Source organism: Halichoerus grypus, chromosome 3 (assembly GCF_964656455.1).
Source record: "Halichoerus grypus chromosome 3, mHalGry1.hap1.1, whole genome shotgun sequence".
Classification (NCBI taxonomy): domain Eukaryota; kingdom Metazoa; phylum Chordata; class Mammalia; order Carnivora; family Phocidae; genus Halichoerus; species Halichoerus grypus.
Window position 1 is genome coordinate 60,448,466 of NC_135714.1, and position 21,608 is coordinate 60,470,073.

General features: G+C 40.5%; 1 protein-coding gene across 2 annotated transcripts in view; it reads right to left on the reverse strand.

Annotated features, from left to right (window-relative positions):
* SCARB2 (scavenger receptor class B member 2) overlaps positions 1-21,608 on the reverse strand; it is a 110,643-nt gene that overhangs the window by 18,083 nt on the left and 70,952 nt on the right. For both annotated transcript variants that reach the window (XM_078068789.1, XM_036102031.2), the window contains 3 exons: positions 16,809-16,900; positions 7,564-7,683; positions 4,102-4,271 (listed from right to left, as the gene is read on the reverse strand). In XM_078068789.1, coding sequence (XP_077924915.1) covers positions 4,102-4,271; positions 7,564-7,683; positions 16,809-16,900 — 382 coding nt within the window. The remainder of the gene's footprint in view (positions 1-4,101; positions 4,272-7,563; positions 7,684-16,808; positions 16,901-21,608) is intronic.

Below are 21,608 nucleotides of genomic sequence, written 5' to 3' on the forward strand. Positions count from 1 at the left end.
CTAATACCACAGAAATACAAAGGATCATAAGACACTACTATGAACAATTATATGCCAACAAACAACCTAAAGGAAATGGATAAATTCCTAGAAACATAACCTTCTAAGACTGAATCATGAAGAAATAGAAAATCTGAATTGATCAATTATTAGTAAGGAGATTGAGTTAGTAATCAAAAACTTCCTACCAAACAAAAGTCCAGGATCAGATGGCTTCACTGGTGAATTCTACCAAACACTCAAAGAATTAACACCAATCCTTCAAAGTATTCCAAAACATAGAAGGGCAGGGAACATTTCCAAACTCATTTTTACGAGGCCCGCATGACCCTGATACCAAAACCAGACAAGGACACCACAAGAAAAGAAAATTATAGGCCAATATCTCTCTCTCTTTTTTTTTTAAAGATTTTATTTATTTATTTATTAGAGAGCGAGAGAGAGAGAAACAGCATGAGAGGGGAGAGGGTCAGAGGGAGAAGCAGGCTCCCTGCTGAGCCAGGAGCCCGATGCGGGACTCGATCCCAGGACTCCGGGATCATGACCTGAGCCGAAGACAGCCACCCAACCAACTGAGCCACCCAGGCACCCCTAGGCCAATATCTCTTATGAACATAAATGCAAAAATCCTCAACAAAATATTAGCAAACTGAATTCAACAATACATTACAAGGATTATACACCATAATGAAGTGGGATTTACATCAGGGATGCAAGGATGATTCAACATTGGCAAATCAATCAACATGATACACCACATTAACAAAGTGAAGGATAAAAAATCATATGATCATTTCAACAGATGCAGAAAAAAGCATGTGACAAAATTCAATATCCATTATGATAAAAACTCATGATAAAGTAGGTATAGAGGGAACATATATCAACACAATAAAGGTCATATATAACAAGCCCACAGCTAACATCATACTCAACAGTGAAAAGGTTAAAGCTTTTCCTCTAGAATCAGGAATAAGGGAAGGATACGTACCTTTGCCACTTTTATTCAACATAGTATTGGAAATCCTAACCAGAGTAATTAGGCAAGATAAAGAAATAAAAGGCATCCAAATTGGTGAAGAAGTAAAACTGTCACTATTAGCAGATGACATGATATCATATGTAGAAAACCCCAAAGACTCCATCAAAAAACTGCCAGAACTAATAAACAAATTCAGTAAAGTTGCAAGAAAAAAAAAATCAATATAGAAAAGTCAGTTGTGTTACTATACACTAATAATTAATTCTCAGAAAGAGAAATTAAGAAAATAATCCCAGGGACGCCTGGGTGGCTCAGTCGGTTAAGCACTGGCCTTTGGCTCAGGTCATGATCCCAGGGTGCTGGGATTGAGTCTCGCATCGGGCTCCCTGCTCAGCCGGGAGTCTGCTTCTCCCTCTGCCCCTCCCCCTGCTTATGCTCTCTCTCTCTGACAATAAGTAAATAAAATCTTAAAAAAAAAGAAGAAAGAGAAAATAATCCCAATCACAATAACATCAAAAAGAATAAAAGACCTTGGAATAAATCTAAGCAAGGAGGTAAAAGACCTGTACACTGAAAATTATAAGAGGAAAGAAATTTAAGAAGACACAAATAAATGGACATGGATTGGAAAAATTAATATTGTTAAAATGCCCATACTATCCAAAGCAATTTACAGATTCAATGCAATCATTATCAAAATTCCAATGGCATTTTTCACAGAAATAGAATATACAACCCTAAAAATTGTGTGGAACCATAAAAGACCCCCGAGCAGCCAAAGCAATCTTAAGAAAGAAGAACAAAGCTGGAGGCATCACACTCCCTGATTTCAAACTATATTATAAAGACATAGTAGGGTATTGGCATAAAATAGACACATACATCAGGAGAACAGAATAGAAAACCCAGAAATAAATCCCATGCACCATTGGTCAATTAATTTATCACAAAGGAGCCAAGAATATACAATGGGGAAAGAACAGAGTCTTCAATAAATGGTGTCAGGAAAACTGGACAACCACATGCAAAAGAATGAAACTGGACCACTATCTTATTCCATACACAGAACTTCACTCAAAATGGATTAAAGACTTGAATATGAGACCTGAAACCATAAAAGTCCTAGAAGAAAACATAGGTGGTAAGCTCCATGACATCGGTCTTGAGTGATGGCGTCTTGTATCTGACTCCAAAAGCGAAGGCAACAAAAGCAAACAAACAAACAAACAAACAAACAAACACAACCAAGTGGGACTACATCAAACTAAAAAACTTTTGCATAGCAAAAGAAACCATCAATAGAACCAAAAGGCAACCTACTGAATGGGAGAAAATATTTGCAAATCATGTATCTGTAAGGGGTTAACATCCAAAATATTATTATAAAGAACTCATGCAACTCAATAGCAAGAAATCCAAACAATCCAATTAAAAAATGGGCAGAGGATCTGAATAGACATTTTTCCAAAGATATACAAATGGCAAATGGGTACATGAAAAGATGCTCGACATCATTAATCATCAGGGAAATGCAAATCAAAACCACAATGAGATATTACCTCATACCTGTCAGAATGGCTAAAATCAACAACACAAGAAACAACAGTTGTTGGTGAGGAAGCAGAGAAAAGGGAACACTTTTGCACTGTTGGTGGGAATGTAAATTGGTGCAGCCACTGTAAAAAAAATATAAGGATTCCTGAAAAAATTAAAAATAGGGGTGCCTGCCTGGGTGGCTCAGCCGTTAAGCGTCTGCCTTCGGCTCAGGTCATGATCCCAGGGTCCTGGGATCGAGCCCCACATCGGGCTCCCTGCTCGGCGGGAAGCCTGCTTCTCCCTCTCCCACTCCCCCTGCTTGTGTTCCCTCTCTCACTGTCTCTCTCTCTGTGTCAAATAAATAAATAAAACCTTTAAAAAAAAAAAAAAAAAATAGGGGTGCCTGGGTGGCTTATTTGGTTAAGTGTCCCACTCTTGATTTCGGCTCAGGTCATGATCTCAGGGTTGTGAGATGAAGCCCCACATCAGGTTCAACGCTCAGGGCAGAGTCTGCTTGAGATTCTCTCCCTCTCCCTCTCCCTCTGCCCTCCTCCCATTCGCACGCATACCTCCCTCTCTCTCTCTAACAAATAAATAAATAAAAATAAAATCTTAAAAGAATTAAACATATAACTACCATACAATCCAGCAATTCTACTTCTGGGTATTTATCCAAAGAAAACAAAAACTAATTTGAAAAGATATGCATCCTTATGTTCATTGCAGAATTATTTTCAATAGCCAAGATATGGAGATAACCTAACTGTCCATCAATGGATGAACGAAAAAATAATGTGGTGTATATATATATATATATATATATATACACACACACACACACCCACACACAGACACAGTGGAATACTATTCAGCCATAAAAAGAATGAAAATCTTGCCATGTGGAACAACATGGATGGATCTTGAGGGCATTATGCTAAGTGAAATGAGTCAGACATAGACAAATATCTGTGATCTCAGTTACATGTGGAATTTAAAAACAACAGCAACAACAAGCTAAGCTCACAGATACAGAGAACAGATCAGTGGTTGTTGGAGGCGGTGGGGTTGGGGTGGGAGAAATGGATGAAAGGGGTCAACAGGTGCAAATTTCCAGTTATAAAATAAATGTCACGGGGATGTAATTTACAACATAGTGACTATGGTTAATGGTATTGCATTGCGTATTTACAAGTTGCTAAGAGAATAGGTCTTAAAAGTCTTCATCACCAGACTTTGTAAGTAAAAGTCTTCCTTACAAGACTTGGTTTTGTAACTATGTATGGTGACGGATGTTAACCATACTTATTGCAGTGATCATTTTACAATATATACAAATATTGCATTGTTATATTGTATACCAGAAACTAATATAATGTTATATGTTAATTATACCTTAAATTGTTTAAAAAAACAAGCAATACAGAAAAGCCACTAATTTTTTACCATCCTATAACCATATTGTGAAATATTATTCTTGAAAAGTCAGAATCACTCTTTCATTTGGGCTGACAGCATTCTTTGTTGAAGAACACTAATCCTGCATTCTAGACACACAGAATCCTGTCCCTTCCCCGAGCTCTTACCATTCTTGCAGATGCTGATATTCAAAACTCCTGAGCCCAGGCAGTTTCCTTTAGGCACACAGAAGCCGGCATTGTCTGAGGTATTGGCTAGTACTTCTCCAGGCACCTTATAACGGAAGGCAGGCAGTCCCTGCACACTCTCGAAGTCACTGAAAGTTATGTACACTGATCTGGTAGGAAGTAAGGAGGAAAAGTCAGTGTGGGCTCTGGTCAGTGTAATCTGCCCTGAACCAGTAAGTTAACAACCGTTCTCAGGCACAACGTGGCTAAAGTTGATGGGGTACAGGTGGGAAATGAAGATGCAAAAGAAAGCTTGAAAGGAACTCACACCACTCGGTGCAGAAGAGGAATTATCATGAAAGATGTTTAAGAGGCAGCAACTATAGTAACAGCCAAACCAGGCCAAGGGAAAAAAATGTGTGGTAGAAAATAAAGAGGACATTTAGGACAGAGACTCACCTGGAAAGAAGTAAAAGAGTCGTCCAGACCAGCACGGACACGTGCCAGTGTGGCCGAAGCAGAAGCAAGGGTAGGGCAGAGGCAAAGCAGAAGCAGAAAAGGTGGCAAAGGGCTTGGCCAGGTAGATTCGTAAGTGCTTGAAACGTGCCCCGTTAGCCAGACATTTGATTTGAATGTATACTTTGATACCCATTTCCCTCAAGTAAAAATAGTTTCCATATTTTGGAATTTATTACAATGTTTATTATTTCAGTCATTTATCTCAATGGGGTTTGACGTAATTTTGGCGTCAGTCCTTACGGAGTTTCAAACGGTGGTCCCATGTACTACTAACCACCCTTGTATTTGCACGTCCTGAGCGACAGACGAAGCACTTTCACATTCACTGTCTCAAGTGATCCCTCAGCCCTTCAGTTGAAGGCCAAAGCGAACTGCTTTCTGGGTCTGGCTATTTTCATCTTTGAACCAGAGGTGGGACACGTCTCTTACAGGGTTGTGAATCACATGGGAGCTGCCTTCTACTCACGTCCCACCCCTATAGCATCTTCTAAATAAAATATTTTAGGCAAACAGAAAGGTAGAGAAAATACCATAATAAATACCTTTTAAAACAAATACTACTCAGATAAATAAAAAGGATAGTATGGATACAACTGCAGCTCTCTGTATAACACTTCTTCCTTTTTTAAAGATTTTATTTATTTATTTGAGAGAGAGAAGGAGAGAATGAGCAAGAGAGCACAAGCAGGGGGTGTGGCAGAGGGAGAGGGAGAAGCAGATTCCCCGCTGAGCAGGGAGCCCGATGTGGGGCTCGATCCCAGGACTCCAGGATCATGACCTGAGCCGAAGGCAGACGCTTAACGACTGAGCCACCCAGGCGCCCCTGTATAACACTCCTGATTCCAGTCCTTCTCTGAGTCCCCAGAGGTAACCACTGTCCTGAACTTGGGGTTTATCCTTCCCTTGCAGGTCTTAATCCTTTCACAAATGTGCACATTCATAAACAATGTGTGGCATGGTTTGCTATTTTTAAATGTTATATAAAACAGTATGCCATATTCTCTTCCTGTAATTCGCTTCTTCATTCAATATTACATTATTAAGATTTATAACATTACATTGTCTGGTTCTTGTATTTTAAATCTTATGCAGTATTCCATCATATGAATACACCACGATTTATTTATATTCTCCTTTTTACAGAGACTTAGGTTGCTTCCAATTTTCCACTACTAAAACCACGTTGCAATGAACTTTTCCGTATAAGTCTCCTTACAGGTCTACACAAGGGTTCTCCGGGCCAGGGAACTGATGCAGAACAGTGAGGCACCATGGCGTTTGCACATCCTCGGCTTTACTAAACATTGCCAAATGGCCCTTCAAAAGTGCTCGTGTCGGGGGCACCTGGTGGCTCAGTTGGTTAAGCATCTGCCTTCGGCTCAGTTCATGATCCCAGGATCCTGGGATCGAGCCCCACATCGGGCTCCCTGCTCCGCGGGAAGCCTGCTTCTCCCTCTCCCACTCCCCCTGCTTGTGTTCCCTCTCTCGCTGTCAATTAAATAAATAAATATATTTTTTTAAAAAGTGCTCGTGTCAGATAAAAACATGTTTCCTCTGCACCAAATCTTTCAAAAAGCCTCCTATGGTGCTTCTAGGTTGCCTTGTTTCACTCACTGCATTCAAATGCATTTTCTGACCCTTCTGTCCTCCCACAAATATGTACGGGCGAGGGCAGCCAGCCAGAGAGGGACTATGGTAGTCTGTGGGGGCGCTGGGATGGCTGGGAAGCATGGCACGGCAGCAGGGACGGAGAGGTAGGGGCCGATGCAAGAGCTCTTCCTGAGGAGGCATCCCAGCATCTGGTAGCAGAGTCAATGCAGGACAGCAGGGAGATTTATAATGCCACCACTCTTCCTGGCAGGGCTGACTGGGTAGGCGGTGCAATTATGTGAGCTATGAAACACCAGAAGAACAGCCATTCTTCAGCATATTGAATCAACAGTGTCAAATGCGACTAAGTCACTTGGGGCTTTAAGGAGTTTCATGAAAAGGCTTGTCGGGGTAAGTAGGGAGGATGTGGAGACGGTGTGAGTCAGCCATTCATTCAGGCAGTTTGAGGGTGAAGGGCAGAGACAGGGCAGTAGCTGATGAGGGGACGGGAATCAGGATGGAGAGCAGGATGCCTTCTTCCCAGACAGGAGCCATAATCATGAAGGAGCAGGCGGGAGAGAGGGAGAGCTCACAAGGCAAGTGGCAGCAGGTACGATCTAAGGGAAGGTGACAGCTCAGCAAATGCCTACAAACTCTGAACTAGGGACAACAGTTTGCTTTATCCTCTGTGTAGAGGTTACCTGTTGACTGGAAGACCAGGTGAAGTATCATGCTTGACAGAGCACATCATAATAACTAAGAGCCATTATTTAATATTGTTTACTGTTTGACAAGTCCTGGGTGAAGTATTTTACTAACAGTAACGCATTTGTCCTCATAACAACTCCCAAGGTAAGCAACAATTTCTATCTTTATTTTACACATGAGGAAAGTGAGGCACAAAGTGCTGAATAACTTTCCCAAGGTCACACAGCTTTAAGTGTTGGAGCTGGTGTTCAAATCAACCAATGCAGTCACGCTCTGGAGCCCGTGACTTGAACCACTATGCCACACTGTCTCTCAATATGCCATCAGCATTCGTCACTGATATTTTTTAAAAGATTTTATTTATTTATTTGACACAGAGAGAGAGAGAGCACAAGGAAGGGGAGCAGCAGAGGGAGAGGGAGAAGCAGGCTTCCCGCTGAGCAGGGAGCCCGACGCGGGGCTCGATCCCAGGACCCTGGGATCATGACCTGAGCCGAAGGCAGACGCTTAATGACTGAGCCACCCAGGCGCCCCAGCATTTGTCACTGATTAAGCAGAGATGTCCAGGCCTATGAAGGGTAGCTCCTTACATTCCTCACCCTCTTGGTCGTCTTGCAGAAAATAACTTATGTGGAAAGTTCTTACCTGCAAAATTCAGATGGGAAGACATAAAGAATTTCCTCTCTGTTTATTAACGGGTGAAAAGAATCTCCATCTGTTCCATTAATCATATTGCACTTATCTGTTGTCCACCAGTCAAGGGACCTGTAATTGATAAGCACAAGAAAGAGTAGACTATCACATTTGATTTTAGATCTTTTCAGATGGTCAGGACTTTTCAGGCCTTAATTGGGAGCCAGCTACCCACAGAATCTTATTCATACGCAGACACAGGGGGGATGCTGGTTAGGAATTAGATCAAGAGGGGTCAGAGTAGGCACCTGATCCCCGAATCAATTCTGATAGAGGCAACGTCCAAAAATCCCTCTTTCCTTCCTGCAAAAAAGAGTATCCTATGTAGAGGTTTAGAAATACCCATTTTATTAAAATAGTGATTCAATGTAGCATGAGCAATAGCCTTGTCTGGAGCTAGCCCACTGACAGGAGAGCTCAGGATAGATATATTCAGCTCTTGAGGAAGGAGCTGAGATGGCAGAGTAGTAGGAGGACCTATGTTTGCCTCGTCTCTCAAACACAGCTAGATAAATATCAAATCATTCTGAGCACCCAGGAAATCAATCTGAGGACTGAGAGAACAAATTGCACAACTAGAGGGAGAAAAGAGGCCACGTCGTGGAAGGTAGGAGATGTGGAGACGTGATTTGGGGGAGAAAAGAATCTCCAGTGCTATGGAGGGGAGGGAGCCCCTGATCACAGAGAGAGAGAGAATAGAGCACAGGGCATTACACAAGAAAAACACTTCCCTAAAACCACTGACATGGAAAACGAGAGCAGTTGATTACTGCAAGTTTTTACAAGTGGCTGAGCTCAGAGACTAAAGTTCTAGAAGTCCATGCGATCATTGGGGGAAGCCTGGTGGGTACAGAGGTGCTCCTGTGGAGAAGGAGGGCAGAGGCCCGGGAGCAGACAGTGTGGTCGGAAGATCCACTGGGTCCCACTGGGAGAGACAGTCCCCCTTCTTGCAGTGCGCTTGGGAGAGGTGGCACTGCCTCTCCAGGGACAAAAGAGCCAGCGGGTGCCATTGAGCCATCCCGTTCATTAGCATAGGAGCAGAGATGTCTGCTGCGGGCCGCTAACCTGGCTGTGGGCTTTTTGCTGCGCTTTACCATAAACTCCAAGCCCCTGTGTATTCGTGTGACTGCCCTTCTGGGACAAGCCGGCACCAGCCACAGTGTGGCAAGACCCTCCCCCAGAGGATCAGCGCAGGTCGATGCCATGCTGGGTTCCTAAAACTTGCAGTTTTGAAAACCAGCTGGCGGGCCTGAGCTAAGACACAGAGGTACTGCGCTGTCAGATGGGCAGATGGCTCAGACACAGGGTGAAAGCAAGGCTCTGAGGGAAGCCTGGGACAAATGAGGGGAGAGTGTTTGCTCTTCTGGGAGGGCTTCCTGAGCAACGGCGGTGCAAATTCCCCTTTGGGGATGAGACAGCAGGCTGATGCTCTTTTTACCCCTGCTCATCAGCACAGACGGACTTCAGCGAGCAGCACCACAGTGGAGGCTTGAGCTGCTTACACCAAGCCCCACCCCCCTGCGCTCTGCAGGTGCTTCTGAACCAGCGCAAGGGGGCCTGAAAGTCAGAGAAGCAAGGGGCCCTTCCCCCAGAAGACCAGCATAAATCCCCTCACCCACCAAGTCTACTGACCACAGAGCGCTGCAAAGCTTCAGCTCTAGGGGAAATAGGATCTAGCCTCTCTTAACAAGCAGAACAAAACACACCTAGTTAAAGCTCACCACACACTGGACAAGGTCCAAACACTCCCCACTGCAGGCAAGGAGAAACTCTGCAGAGGCCTGACCTGAGGAATAGAGCAGCCAAAACACAACAGCAGAGTGCACGCAGCATACACCAGAAACACTTTCCGAAGCGCCAGGCCCTGGACAGTAAAGGAGCTCTTCTTAATATAGACATTACTCTCAGGAGCAGGAAACATAAGAGGCTTTCCTAACCCATAGAAGACAGAGAGCCAGACAAAAGGCCAAGATGGAGGAGTTCATCCCCAATAAAAGAACAAGAAGCAGTCATGGCCAGGGATCTAATCAACACAGATATAAGTAATATGCCTGAATCAGAATTTAAAACAACAATCCATAAGGATACTAGCTGGGCTTGAGTAAAGCATAGAAGACATCAGGGAGTCCCTTACCACAGAGATAAAAGACCTAAAAACTAGTCAGGCCAAAATTTAAAATGCTATAACCAAGATGCAAAACTGACTGGATGTAATGACCACAAGAACTGAAGAAGCAGAGGGACAAACAAGTGATATAGAAGATAAAATTATGGAAAATAATGAAGCTGAAAAGATGGAAAGAAAAGTGTTGGATCATAAATGTAGACTTAGGGAACTCATTGACTCCAGACATATCATAGGAGGCCCAGAACAAGAGAGGGAAAAAGGGGCAGAAGGTTTATTTGAGCAAATTATAGCTGAAAACTTCCCTGATCTGGGGGAGGAAACAGACATCCAAATCTAGGAGGCAGAGAGCACTCCCTCCAAAATCAACCAAAGCAGGCCAACACCAAGACATATCAGAGTAAAATTTGCAAAATACAGAGATAAGGAAAAAAAAAATCCTGAAAGCAGTGAGGGAAAAAAAAAAAACCCTAACCTACAAGGGTAGACACATAAGGTTCCCAGCAGAACTGTCCACAGAAACTTGGCAGGCCAGAAGAGAGTGACATGATATATTCAATGTGCTGAGTGGGAAAAATATGCAGCCACGAATACCTTATCCAGCAAGGCTGTCATTCAGAATAGAAGGAGAGACAAAGAGTTTCCCAGATAAACAAAAACTAAAGGAGTTCATGACCACTAAACCAGCCCTGCAAGAAATACTAAAGGGGACTCTTTGAGTGGGAAAGAAAGACCAAAAGCAACAAAGACTAGAAAGGAACAGACAAGATCTCCAGAAACACCAACTTTACAGGTAATACAGCTGCACTAAATTCATATCATCAACAATCACTCTGAATGTAAATGGACTAAATGTGCCAATCAAAGGCACAGGGTATTAGAATGGATGAAAAAAACAAGACCCATCAATATGCTGCCTACCAGAGACTCATTTTATTTTGTTTTACTTTATTTTTTCTATGCATGTGATATTTATTTATTTCCTCTGTAGTTGTATATTTATATTTATTTATTATTATTTTTAATTAACATATAATGTATTATTGGTTTCAGAGGTAGAGGTCAGTGATTCATCAGTCTTATATAATACCCAGTGCTCATTACATCACATGCTCTCCTTAATGTCCATCACCCAGTTACCCCATCCCTCCACCCTCCTTCCCTCCAGCAACCCTCAGTTTGTTTCCTACGATTAAGAGTAAGAGACTCATTTTAGACCTAAAGATACCTGCAGATTGAAAGTGAGGGGATGGAGAACCATTTATCATGCTAATGGACGTCAGAAGAAAACTGGACTAGCCATAGTTATATGAGACAAACTAGATTTTATTTATTTATTTTTAAAGATTTTATTTATTTATTTGACAGAGAGAGACAGCTAGATAGGGAACACAAGCAGGGGGAGTGGGAGAGGGAGAAGCAGGCTTCCCGCTGAGCAGGGAGCCCGATGCGGGGCTTGATCCCAGGACCCTGGGATCATGACCTGAGCCGAAGGTGGACGCTTAACGACTGAGCCACCCAGGTGCCCCGAGACAAACTAGATTTTAAACCAAAGACTGTAACAAGAGATGAATAAGGGTACTATATCATAATAAAGGGGTCTATCCAACAAGAAGATACAACAATTATAAATATTTATGCCCCCAACTTGGGAGCACCCAATTATACAAATCAATTAATAACCAACATAAAGAAACTCAGTGATAACAATATAGTAATAGTAGGGGACTTTAACACCCCACTTACAGCAACAGACAGACCATCTAAGCAGAAAATCAACAAGGAAACAATGGCTTTGAATGACACACTGGATCAGATGGACTTGATATATATTATATAAATATATATATATTATATATTCATCCTAAAGCAGCAGAATATACATTCTTTTGAGTGCACATGGAACATTCTCCAGAACAGATCACATACTGGGTCATAAATCAGGCCTCAACAAGTACAAAAAGACTGAGATCATACCATGCATATTTTCAGACCACAACACTATGAAACTTGAAGTCAACCACAAGAAAAAATTTGGAAAGACCTCAAATACATAGAAGTTAAAGAACATCCTACTAAAGAATGAATGGGTTAACCAGGAAATTAAAAAATACATGGAAGCAAATGAAAATGAATACATGATAGCCCAGTACCTTTGGGATGCAGCCAAAGTGGTCCTAAGAGGGAAGTATATAGCGGTACAGGCCACCTCAAGAAGCAAGAAAAGTCTCGGGACGCCTGGCTGGCTCAGTCAGTAAAGCGTCTACCTTCGGCTCAGGTCATGATCTCAGGGTCCTGGGATTGAGCCCCACATCCGGCTCCCTGCTCAGTGGGGAGTCTGCTTCTCCCTCTCCTTCTGCCCCTCCCTCCCCTCTGCCCTGTTCCTGTGTTCTCTCTCTCTCAAATAAATAAATAAAATCTTTAAAAAAAAAAAGCAAGAAAAGTCTCAAATACACAACAACCTTACACCTAAAGGAGCTAGAAAAGGAACAGCAAATAGAGCCTAAAGTCAGTAGAAGGAGGGAAATAATAAAGATTAGAGCAGAAATAAATGATATAGAAACAAAAAAAAGATAGTAAAACAGATCAATGAAACTAGGAGCTCGTTCTTTGAAAGAATTCATAAAATTGATAAACCCCTGGCCAGACTTATAACAAAGAAAAGAGAAAGGATCCAAATAAATAAAATCATGAATGAAAGAGGACAGATCACAACTAACACCACAGAAATACAAACAGTTATAAGAGAATATTATGAAAAATTATATGCCAACAAATTAGGCAATCTGGAAGAAATGGATAAATTCCTAGAAACATATAAGCTACTAAAACTGAAACAGAAAGAAATAGAAAATTTGAACAAAAACCATAACCAGCAAAGAAATTGAACAAAAAGTCTTCCAACAAACAAAAGTCTAGGGCCAGATGGCTTCCCAGGGAAATTCTACCAAACATTTAAAGAAGAATTAATACCTATTTTCTTAAAGTGTTCCAAAAAATAGAAATGGAAGGGAAACTTCCAAACTCATTCCCCAAGGCCAGCATTACCTTGATTCCAAACCAGACAAAGACCCCACTAAAAAGAAGAATTACAGGCCAATATCCCTGATGAACATGGATGCAAAAATTCTCAATAAGATACTAGCAAATTGAATCCAACAGTACAGTAGAAGAATTATTGCCATAATCAAGTGGGATTTATTCCTGGGCTGCAAGGGTGGTTCAAGATTTTCAAATCAATCAACGTGATACACCACATTAATAAAAGAAAGGATAAGAACCACATGATCCTCTCAATAGATGCAGAAAAAGCATTTGACAAAATACAGTATCCATTCTTGATAAAAACCCTCAACAAAGTAGGGATAGAGGGAACATACCTCAACATCATAAAGACCTACAGCTAATAACATTCTCAATGGGGAGAAAACTGAGAGCTTTTCCTCTAAGGTCAGGAACAAGAACAAGGATGTCCACTCTAACCATTGTTATTTAATATAGTACTAGAAGTCCTAGCCTCAGCAATCAGACAACAAAAAGAAATAAGAGGCATCCAAAGCAGCAAGGAAGAAGTCAAACTTTAACTATTCGCAGAGGACAAGATAGTCTATGTAGAAAACCCAAAAGACTCCACCAAAAAATTGCTAGAACTCATACATGAATTCAGCAAAGTTGCAGGGTACACAATCAACGTACAGAAATCTGTTGCATTTTCATAAACCTATAATGAAGCAGCAGAAAGAAATTCAGGGATTGATTCCATTTACAATTGCACCAAAAATCATAAGATACCCAGGAATAAACCTAACCAAAGAGGTAAAAGACCTGTACTCTAAAAACTATAGAACACTTATGAAAGAAACTGATGACACAAATAAATCAAAAAACATTCCATGCTCATGTATTGTAAGGACAAATATTGTTAAAATGTCTGTACTACCCAAAGCAATATACAAATTTAATGCACTCCCTATCAAAATACCACCAGCATTTTTCACAGAGCTAGAACAAATATTCCTAAAATGTGTACGGAACCACAAAAGATCCCAAATAACAATCTTGAAAAAGAAAAGCAAAGCTGGTGGCATCACAATTCTGGACTTCAAGCTCTATTACAAAGCTGTCATCATCAAGACAGTATGGTACTGGCACAAAAACAGACACATAGATCAATGGAACAGAATAGAGACCCCAGAAAGGGACCCACAACTGTATGGTCAACTAATCTTCCACAAAGCAGGAAAGAACATCCAACGGAAAAAAGTCTCTTCAACAAATGGTGCCGGGAAACTGGACAGCAACATGCAGAAGAATGAAACTGGACCACTTTCTTAACACTACAGACAAAAATAAATTCAAAATGGATGAAAACCCTAAATGTAAGACAGGAAATCATCAAAATCCTAGAGGAGAACACAGGCAGAAACCTCTTTGACCTCAGGCACAGCAACACATCTCCTGAGGCAAGGGAAACAAAAGCAAAAATGAACTGTTGGGACTTCATCAAGATGAAAAGCATCTGCACAGTGAAGGAAACAATCAACAAAACTAAAAGGCAGCCCACGGAACAGGAGAAGATATTTGCAAATGACATATCTGATACAGAGTCAGTATCCAAAATCTATAAAGAACTTATCAAACTAATAGCCAAAAGACAAATAATCCAATTAAGAAATGGACAGAAGACATGAATAGACATTTTTCCAAAGAAGACATCCAGATGGCCAACAGACACATGAAGGATGCTCAACATCACTCATCATCGGGGAAATACAAATCAAAACCACGATGAGCTACCACCTCACACCTGTCAGAATGGCTAAAATTAACAACCCAAGATATTGGCGAGGATGTGGAGAAAGGGGAACCCTCATGCACTGTTGGTGGGAATGCAAACTGGTGCAGCCACTCTGGAAAACAATATGGAGATTCCGCTAAAAGTTAAAAATAGAACTACTCTGCCACCCAGAAATTGCACTACAAGGTATTTACCCAAAGGATACAAAAATACAGATTCAAAGGGGCACATGCTCCCCAATGTTTATAGCAGCATTACCAACAATAGCCAAATTAAGGAAAGAGTCCAAATGTCCATTGACTGATGAATGGATAAAGAGGTGACATACATATATACAACGGAATATTATTCAGCCATAAAAGGAATGAAATCTTGCCATTTGCAATGATGTGGATGGAGCTAGAGTATATTATGCTAAGCAAAATAAGTCAGAGAAAGACAGATACCATATGATTTCACTCATCTGTGGAATTTAAGAAAACAAAACAGATGAACATAGGTAAAGGGAAAAAAAAAGAGAGGGAGGCAAACCAGAAGAGACCCTTAACTATAGAGAACAAACAGGGTTGCTGGAGGGGAAGTGGGGAGGGATGGGCTAAATGGGTGATGGGGATTAAGGAGTGCACTTGTGATGAGCACTAGGTGATGTACGGAAGTGTTGAATCACTATATTGTACACCTGAAACTCATATTACACTGTAGGTTCACTAACTAGAATTTCAATAAAACGCACAGAAAATTAAAAGAGAAAATTTAATAAAATATGTTGGTACATTTAATTAAGTATACTATAAAAATAATAAGCATTTTACTATATTTGGCTTCCAAAGAATGTGAAACAAGTTGAAGGCAAGAATAACTTGGAAGATGGGCATAAAGTGTTATGAAATTGGTAAAGTTAGTGTCCTGTTTGGGAGGAGAAGAGACAAAAGACAGCTTTCAATTTTGTCAGGAAACTATTGTTAAATATGAACCATAAAAATCTGAGGATAGGGATGCCTGGGTGGCTCAGTCCGTTAAGCATCTGCCTTCAGCTCAGGTCGTGATCCCAGGGTCCTGGGATCAAGCCCCGCGTCAGGCTCTTTGCTCAGCAGGGACCCTGCTTCTCCCTCTGCCTGCCGCTCCCCCTGCTTGTGCTCTCTCTGTCTCTCTGACAAATAAATAAATAAATCTTTGAAAAAAAAATCTGAGGGTAGAATAGACATAAACCAGAAAAAAGTCCAATATATTAAATACTATATCATTATATTGTAACTGTATCAATAATTATGTATTTAAAAGGATTACACTGCGCTATTGAAAGATTAGAAAGAAAATAACAGATTGAATCTAAAACAAAATCCAGCTTTATCCTGTGCACAAGTAGATCTCCCTGTGGCCAACCCCCCCAGGCCACCCACGTCCCCCCCTCCAGGGGCAACCCTGTTACCAGCTTCTCATATATTCTTTCGGGGATCTTACCTATTTTGGGGGGTGTGTGCACAAATGTATGTTTATGTACATGCACCAATATATATTTATGTACATGGATATGTGTGCTTTTTAAAATTTAAATAAACTTTTTATTTAAAAATAGTTTGAGATTTACAGAAAAGTTGCAAAGGTAGTACAGAGGGTTTCCCCTATATTCCACACCAGTTTTTTTGCCCATATTCCTGGGAAGCTTAGATGTAAATTTAATGTTCAAGAACAGAATTCCTCTTACCTCAGTCCCTGAAGAACTACCCTCCTTTTTTCTCCAAGGTTTCTAATTCCTCTGACTTAAAGAAAGTATCTTGGATTATATGTTGCTTTATCGCAAATTCCCTCAGCTCCTTTTTGGAAGTAGTTTGTTTTTAAGTTACAAATGTTAAAAAATATTTCTGAAATACCATGATAGTGAAGTCAAATGTATTTTATCTTTAAAGAAAAACACGTGAACAATCCACAATCACTAAATTAGATTAAAAAGAGAAACTCTTCCCTCTCCCCCCAAAACAAGTGGTTTTAAAGTATTTGTGTTGTAGCTACACATCATTCAAAGTGAAACTCTTCACTGCTTATAACTCATACCTAGCCATTAATAGTCTACAAAGCTCTGATGTTTAATTTTGTAAAGTGTGTTACCCCAATCTTGATTTATACAATAGTAATTATAAAGATATTTTACATATTTATAGACTTTTCATGCAAAAAATGACAGTGATAATATTTTTTTTGAAATAATACATAAGTGGACATTCAATTTAAACAAAATTTTAAAAAATAATTATACTGGTAAGTTGTTACACTTACGTTTTTCCATTCCATTCCACAATCTTTGAAAAGTTAAGGTAACTGTCTTCTCCAGTTAGAAAAACATAGTCTCCATCACTAGTCCCATTTTTCTGAAAATAAGTGAATATGATCATTTTAAGAAACCGTGATTGTTAATTTTATGTGTCAACTTGGTAGACTATGGTGCCCAGTCATTTGGTCAAACACTAGTCTTGATGTTGCTGTATTTTGTAGATATGATTAACACTTACAATCAATTGACTTTAAGTAAATTACCACTGATAATGTGGGTGGACTCATCCAATCAGTTGAAGGTTTTAAAAACAAAATCTGAGGTTTGCTGAACAAAAAGGAATTCTCAATTCTGCAATACAGAAATCCTGCCTGAGTTTCTAGCCTGCCAGCCTGTCTTACGGATTTCAGGCTGGCCACGTGCTGCCTCCACCACTGCATAAGCCAATTCCTTAATACGTATAAATCTCTCAGATAGATACTACAGATATAGATATAGATATAGATATGGATCTCCTACTGATTCTGTTTTTCCGGAGAACCCTAACTGATACAGTAACTGAGAAACTTAAGCTTCGCGAAACTATCCTAGTTGGGCATAAGTGCTACGTAAGACTGAACCAGAACTAAGGAATACAGTGACTATTTGAGTAAATACCCTATTAACCATATTATTACTTAAAAAGTAGGAGCCCAATTAAATAATGGACAAAGGATTTGACATCTCTCCAAAGAAAATATGCAAATGGCCAACAAGTACGGGAAAAGGTGCTCAACATCATCAGTCTTCAGAGAAATGCAAATTAAAGCCACAGTACTATTTCATACCCACCAGGATGGTGATAAAAGAAAAAAAAAGGAAAATGGGTGCCTGGGTGGTGCAGTCGGTTAATCGTCCAACTCTTGGTTTCGGCTCAGGTCGTCATCTCAGGGTCGTGAGATCGAGCCCTGAGTCAGGCTCCGCACTCAGTGGGGAGTCTGCTTGAGATTCTCTCCCTCTCCCTCTGCCCCTCCCATTCGTGCTCGCTCTCTAAAATAAATAAATATTTTTAAAAGGGGGGGGGAAATAACAAGCATTGGTGAGGATCTGGAGAAATTGGAGCCTTCATACACTGTTGGTGAGAATGGAAAATGGTGCAGCTGCTGTGGAAAACTATGGCGGTTCCTCAAAAAGTCAAACAGAATTGCCATATGACCCCAAATTCCACTCCTCTCTTTATACCCAGGAGAATTCCATTCCAAGGTATATAGCCAATGTCCGTATGAAAACCTGTACACAAATGTTCAGAGCAGCATTATTCATAACAGCCAAAAAGTAGAAACAACCCACACATCTACCAACTGATGAACAGATAAACAAAGTATGGTCTCTCCATACAATAGACTATGTCAGCCCTAAAATGAATAAAGTGCTGATACGTGCTACAACCTGGATGAACCTGGTAGACATTATGCTAAATAAAAGAAGTCAGACACAAAGGTCATATATTGTATGATTCCATTTACAGAAATGTCCATCTTGCATATGAATGTTCAACTGCCAGAGATGGGTCCAACTCAGAGGTGACCTCTTGGCCCCCATTTGTAGAGTGGGCATGTATGCTGAGTTTTTTTTTTTTAATAAAGATTTTATTTATTTATTTGACAGAGAGAGAGAGTGAGAGAGGGAACACAAGCAGGGGGAGTGGGAGAGGGAGAAGCAGGCTTCCTGCCAAGCAGAGAGCCCTATGCGGGGCTCAATCCCAGGACCCTGAGACCATGACCTGAGCCAAAGGCAGACGTTTATTGACTGAGCCACCCAGGCGCCCCTGTATGCTGAGTTCTTTAATATATTTTTTGCCTAAAGAAGCCAAGCTCCATTCCCAAACGCCCTTCCTCTCTGGCTCTGAGGAAGCTCCCACACAGAGTGCTGACTCTTCTCCTCTCTCAGCCTGGGTCAGCCTGGCCTCTCCTCCCCAGCACCAGAGGTCCCAGCACCCCAAAGGGGCTGGAGAGAGTTGGGCAGGTATGTGGGGGGATTACTTATGTTCTGTTTCAAACAAAAAGCATAATCTTACTTTTCTTTACAAAAGCAAAAAGAAAACCAAAAGACACAAACCTTTTAACCATTAAAAAATTTCTATAGATTCACAGGCAAATTCATAGAGACAGAAAGTAGGTTAGTGGAAGGGGAGAAATGGAAGTGACTACTGAGTATGTGGTTTTTTTGGGGAGGATGATGAAAATGTTCTAAAATTACACAGTGGTGGTGGTTGCACAACCTTGTGAATACACTAAAAACTGCTGAATTGTACATTTTAAAATGGTGAATTTTATGATAAGTGAATTATAGCTTAATAACAAAAAATAAGAAAGCGTAAGTCCAAGACCAGGACACTATTATACATTAGCTGCAACAGAAGAAAGTGGTATTAATATAGTCCCATTTTCAAGTAAGCTTTCTTCACCTGTACATTCTCTCCAAGTTACATTTCTTTTTAAGATTTTATTTACTCATTAGACAGAGAGAGAGAGCACAAGCAGGGAGAGCAGCAGAGGGAGAGGGAGAAGCAGACCCCCCAATGAGCAGGGAGCCCGATGTGGGGCTTGATCCCAGGACCCTGGGATCATCACCTGAGCCGAAGGCAGATGCTTAACTGACTGAGCCACCCAGGTGCCCCACCAAGTTACACTTCTTAAGGGCACATGCAGACAACCTATATCCTTACAAATTCTTTATCTGAAGATAGAGCTTTTTGATTTCTGGGAAATAGCATGGGTACTAGTTCCTCTATAATAATAAAGTAATATGAGCTAACAATTATTGAGTATTTATAATATTCCTGGTACTGCTCTAAAATTGTAGTATGGATTATCTCATGAAATCCTCATCACCATCACATAAGATAGTGTGGTAGACAGAATAATGGCCCCCCAAATATGTCCACATTCTAATCCCCAGAACCTGTGAATCTGTTGTCTAATATAGCAAGAGGGACTTTGTGGATGTGATTAAGTTAAGGATCTTGAGATGGGGAAATTATCCTGGATTACCTGGGTGGATCCAATGTAATCACAGAGGTTCTTACAAAGAGAGGCAGGAGGGCCAGGTCAGAGTAGTAACGGTGATGACAAGCAGAGGTCAGCTGGAGAGACTGAGAGTGAAGATGTTTCCCTATTGGGAAATGAAGCCTGCTTCCAGAAGCTGTAGAAGTCAAGGAGGTGGATTTCCCCTGAGAGCCTCCAAAGGAACACAGCCCTGACCACACCCTGCTTTTAGGACTATTGACATCTGGAACTGTGAGATAATAAATCCGTGTTGTTTTAAGCCCCTAGGTTTACGGCCATTTGTTATAGCAGCAATGGGAAACAAATACAGACAAGCACTCTTTCACCCTCATTCTATAGATGACAAATCCGAAACAAAGTGAAGTTAAATAACTTGCCCAGATCACTCAACCAGCCAATGGTGGAGCTAGGACTGAAGCCCAGCTCTAACCCCACACCCCACAGGCTGATGTGCTGACCGGGCTGCGGTACTCATTCACCTACTAGCGAGCACTTACTGAATGCCTACCGTGTGTCTAGCACTGGAAATCAGTGAACAAAACTACGGCCTTCATGGTGCGTCCATTCTAATACTATTATTATAATTGTTTTCATTCTTTTCAATGCTTATTATGTGACAGGCACTTTGTAGATAAGCTAAGAAGAAGACAATAATCAAAGACTGTTCTATTTCCATTGCTTTAAGCGATCTTTTGAGGTCTGTCAAAGATACCTTCTTGCCTATTAACACAGATGCATTTTGGTGATGCACAGGACTTGTGTTCTGCTTTATTTTGAAAAAATAAATAAATAAAATAGGTTTTTCTTCTGATTATAGAAGTAAAACATTTTTTCTGATTATAAAAGTAACAAAATCTCATTAGAAAATCCAGAATGATGTATAAAAAAAGTGCCCAGGGGCACCTGGGTGGCTCAGTAGGTTATGCGTCTGCCTTCAGCTCTGGTCATGAGGGATCGAGCCCCGCATCAGGCTCCCTGCTCGGTGGGAGTCTGCTTCTCCCTCTGCCTGCAACCTCCCACCCTCCACTCGTGCTCTCTCTCTTTATAATTAAATAAAATCTAAAATCTTTTTTTTTTAAAGTGCCCATTATTCATCATTCTCTTAACCATGGGAACTTTGGTCTGTTTCTTTTCAGTTTCTTTTCTATACAAGATTTGCTTATTGAACTAAGATAAATTATATATATGTAATATATATACACATAATTTTTATACATATATGTAATTGTGCATATATTTATACACACACACACACAATTTTTTACTTAACATATTTCCCATGTTACCAAAAGTTCTTCATAGGTGTAATTTAATGACTCTACAACATTATGTAGAAATAATTAATTATTCTCTTATTATTGGATATTTAATTTTGCATTTTTTTTGCTACTACAAATAATGTTGTATGAATATCTTTATGCCTAAAAGCGTTGTCAGTACTTTTGTTTTCTACACAGACCCATAAAAGTAAAATCACTAGAGAAAAGGACACCAACATGTTTAAGCCTTTTGATACATATTATCAAGTTGCTCAAGGTTGCCCAGCAGGAAAGTGGTGGAAATAGCAGGGTAAATCAGTTTACATTCCCCAAGTTACTTTTGTTAAGCTCTGCTAATTAGATGAACCAAAAAAGAAAAAGGCTTCTTATCTCTTTTTGCATTTCTATATTCCCGGAGTTTGAACCCTTTTCTCATATCATTCAGCTCTTTGCCTTAAAAAACATTCATACCCTTTGTGAATTCTCATGTGTTCTGCCT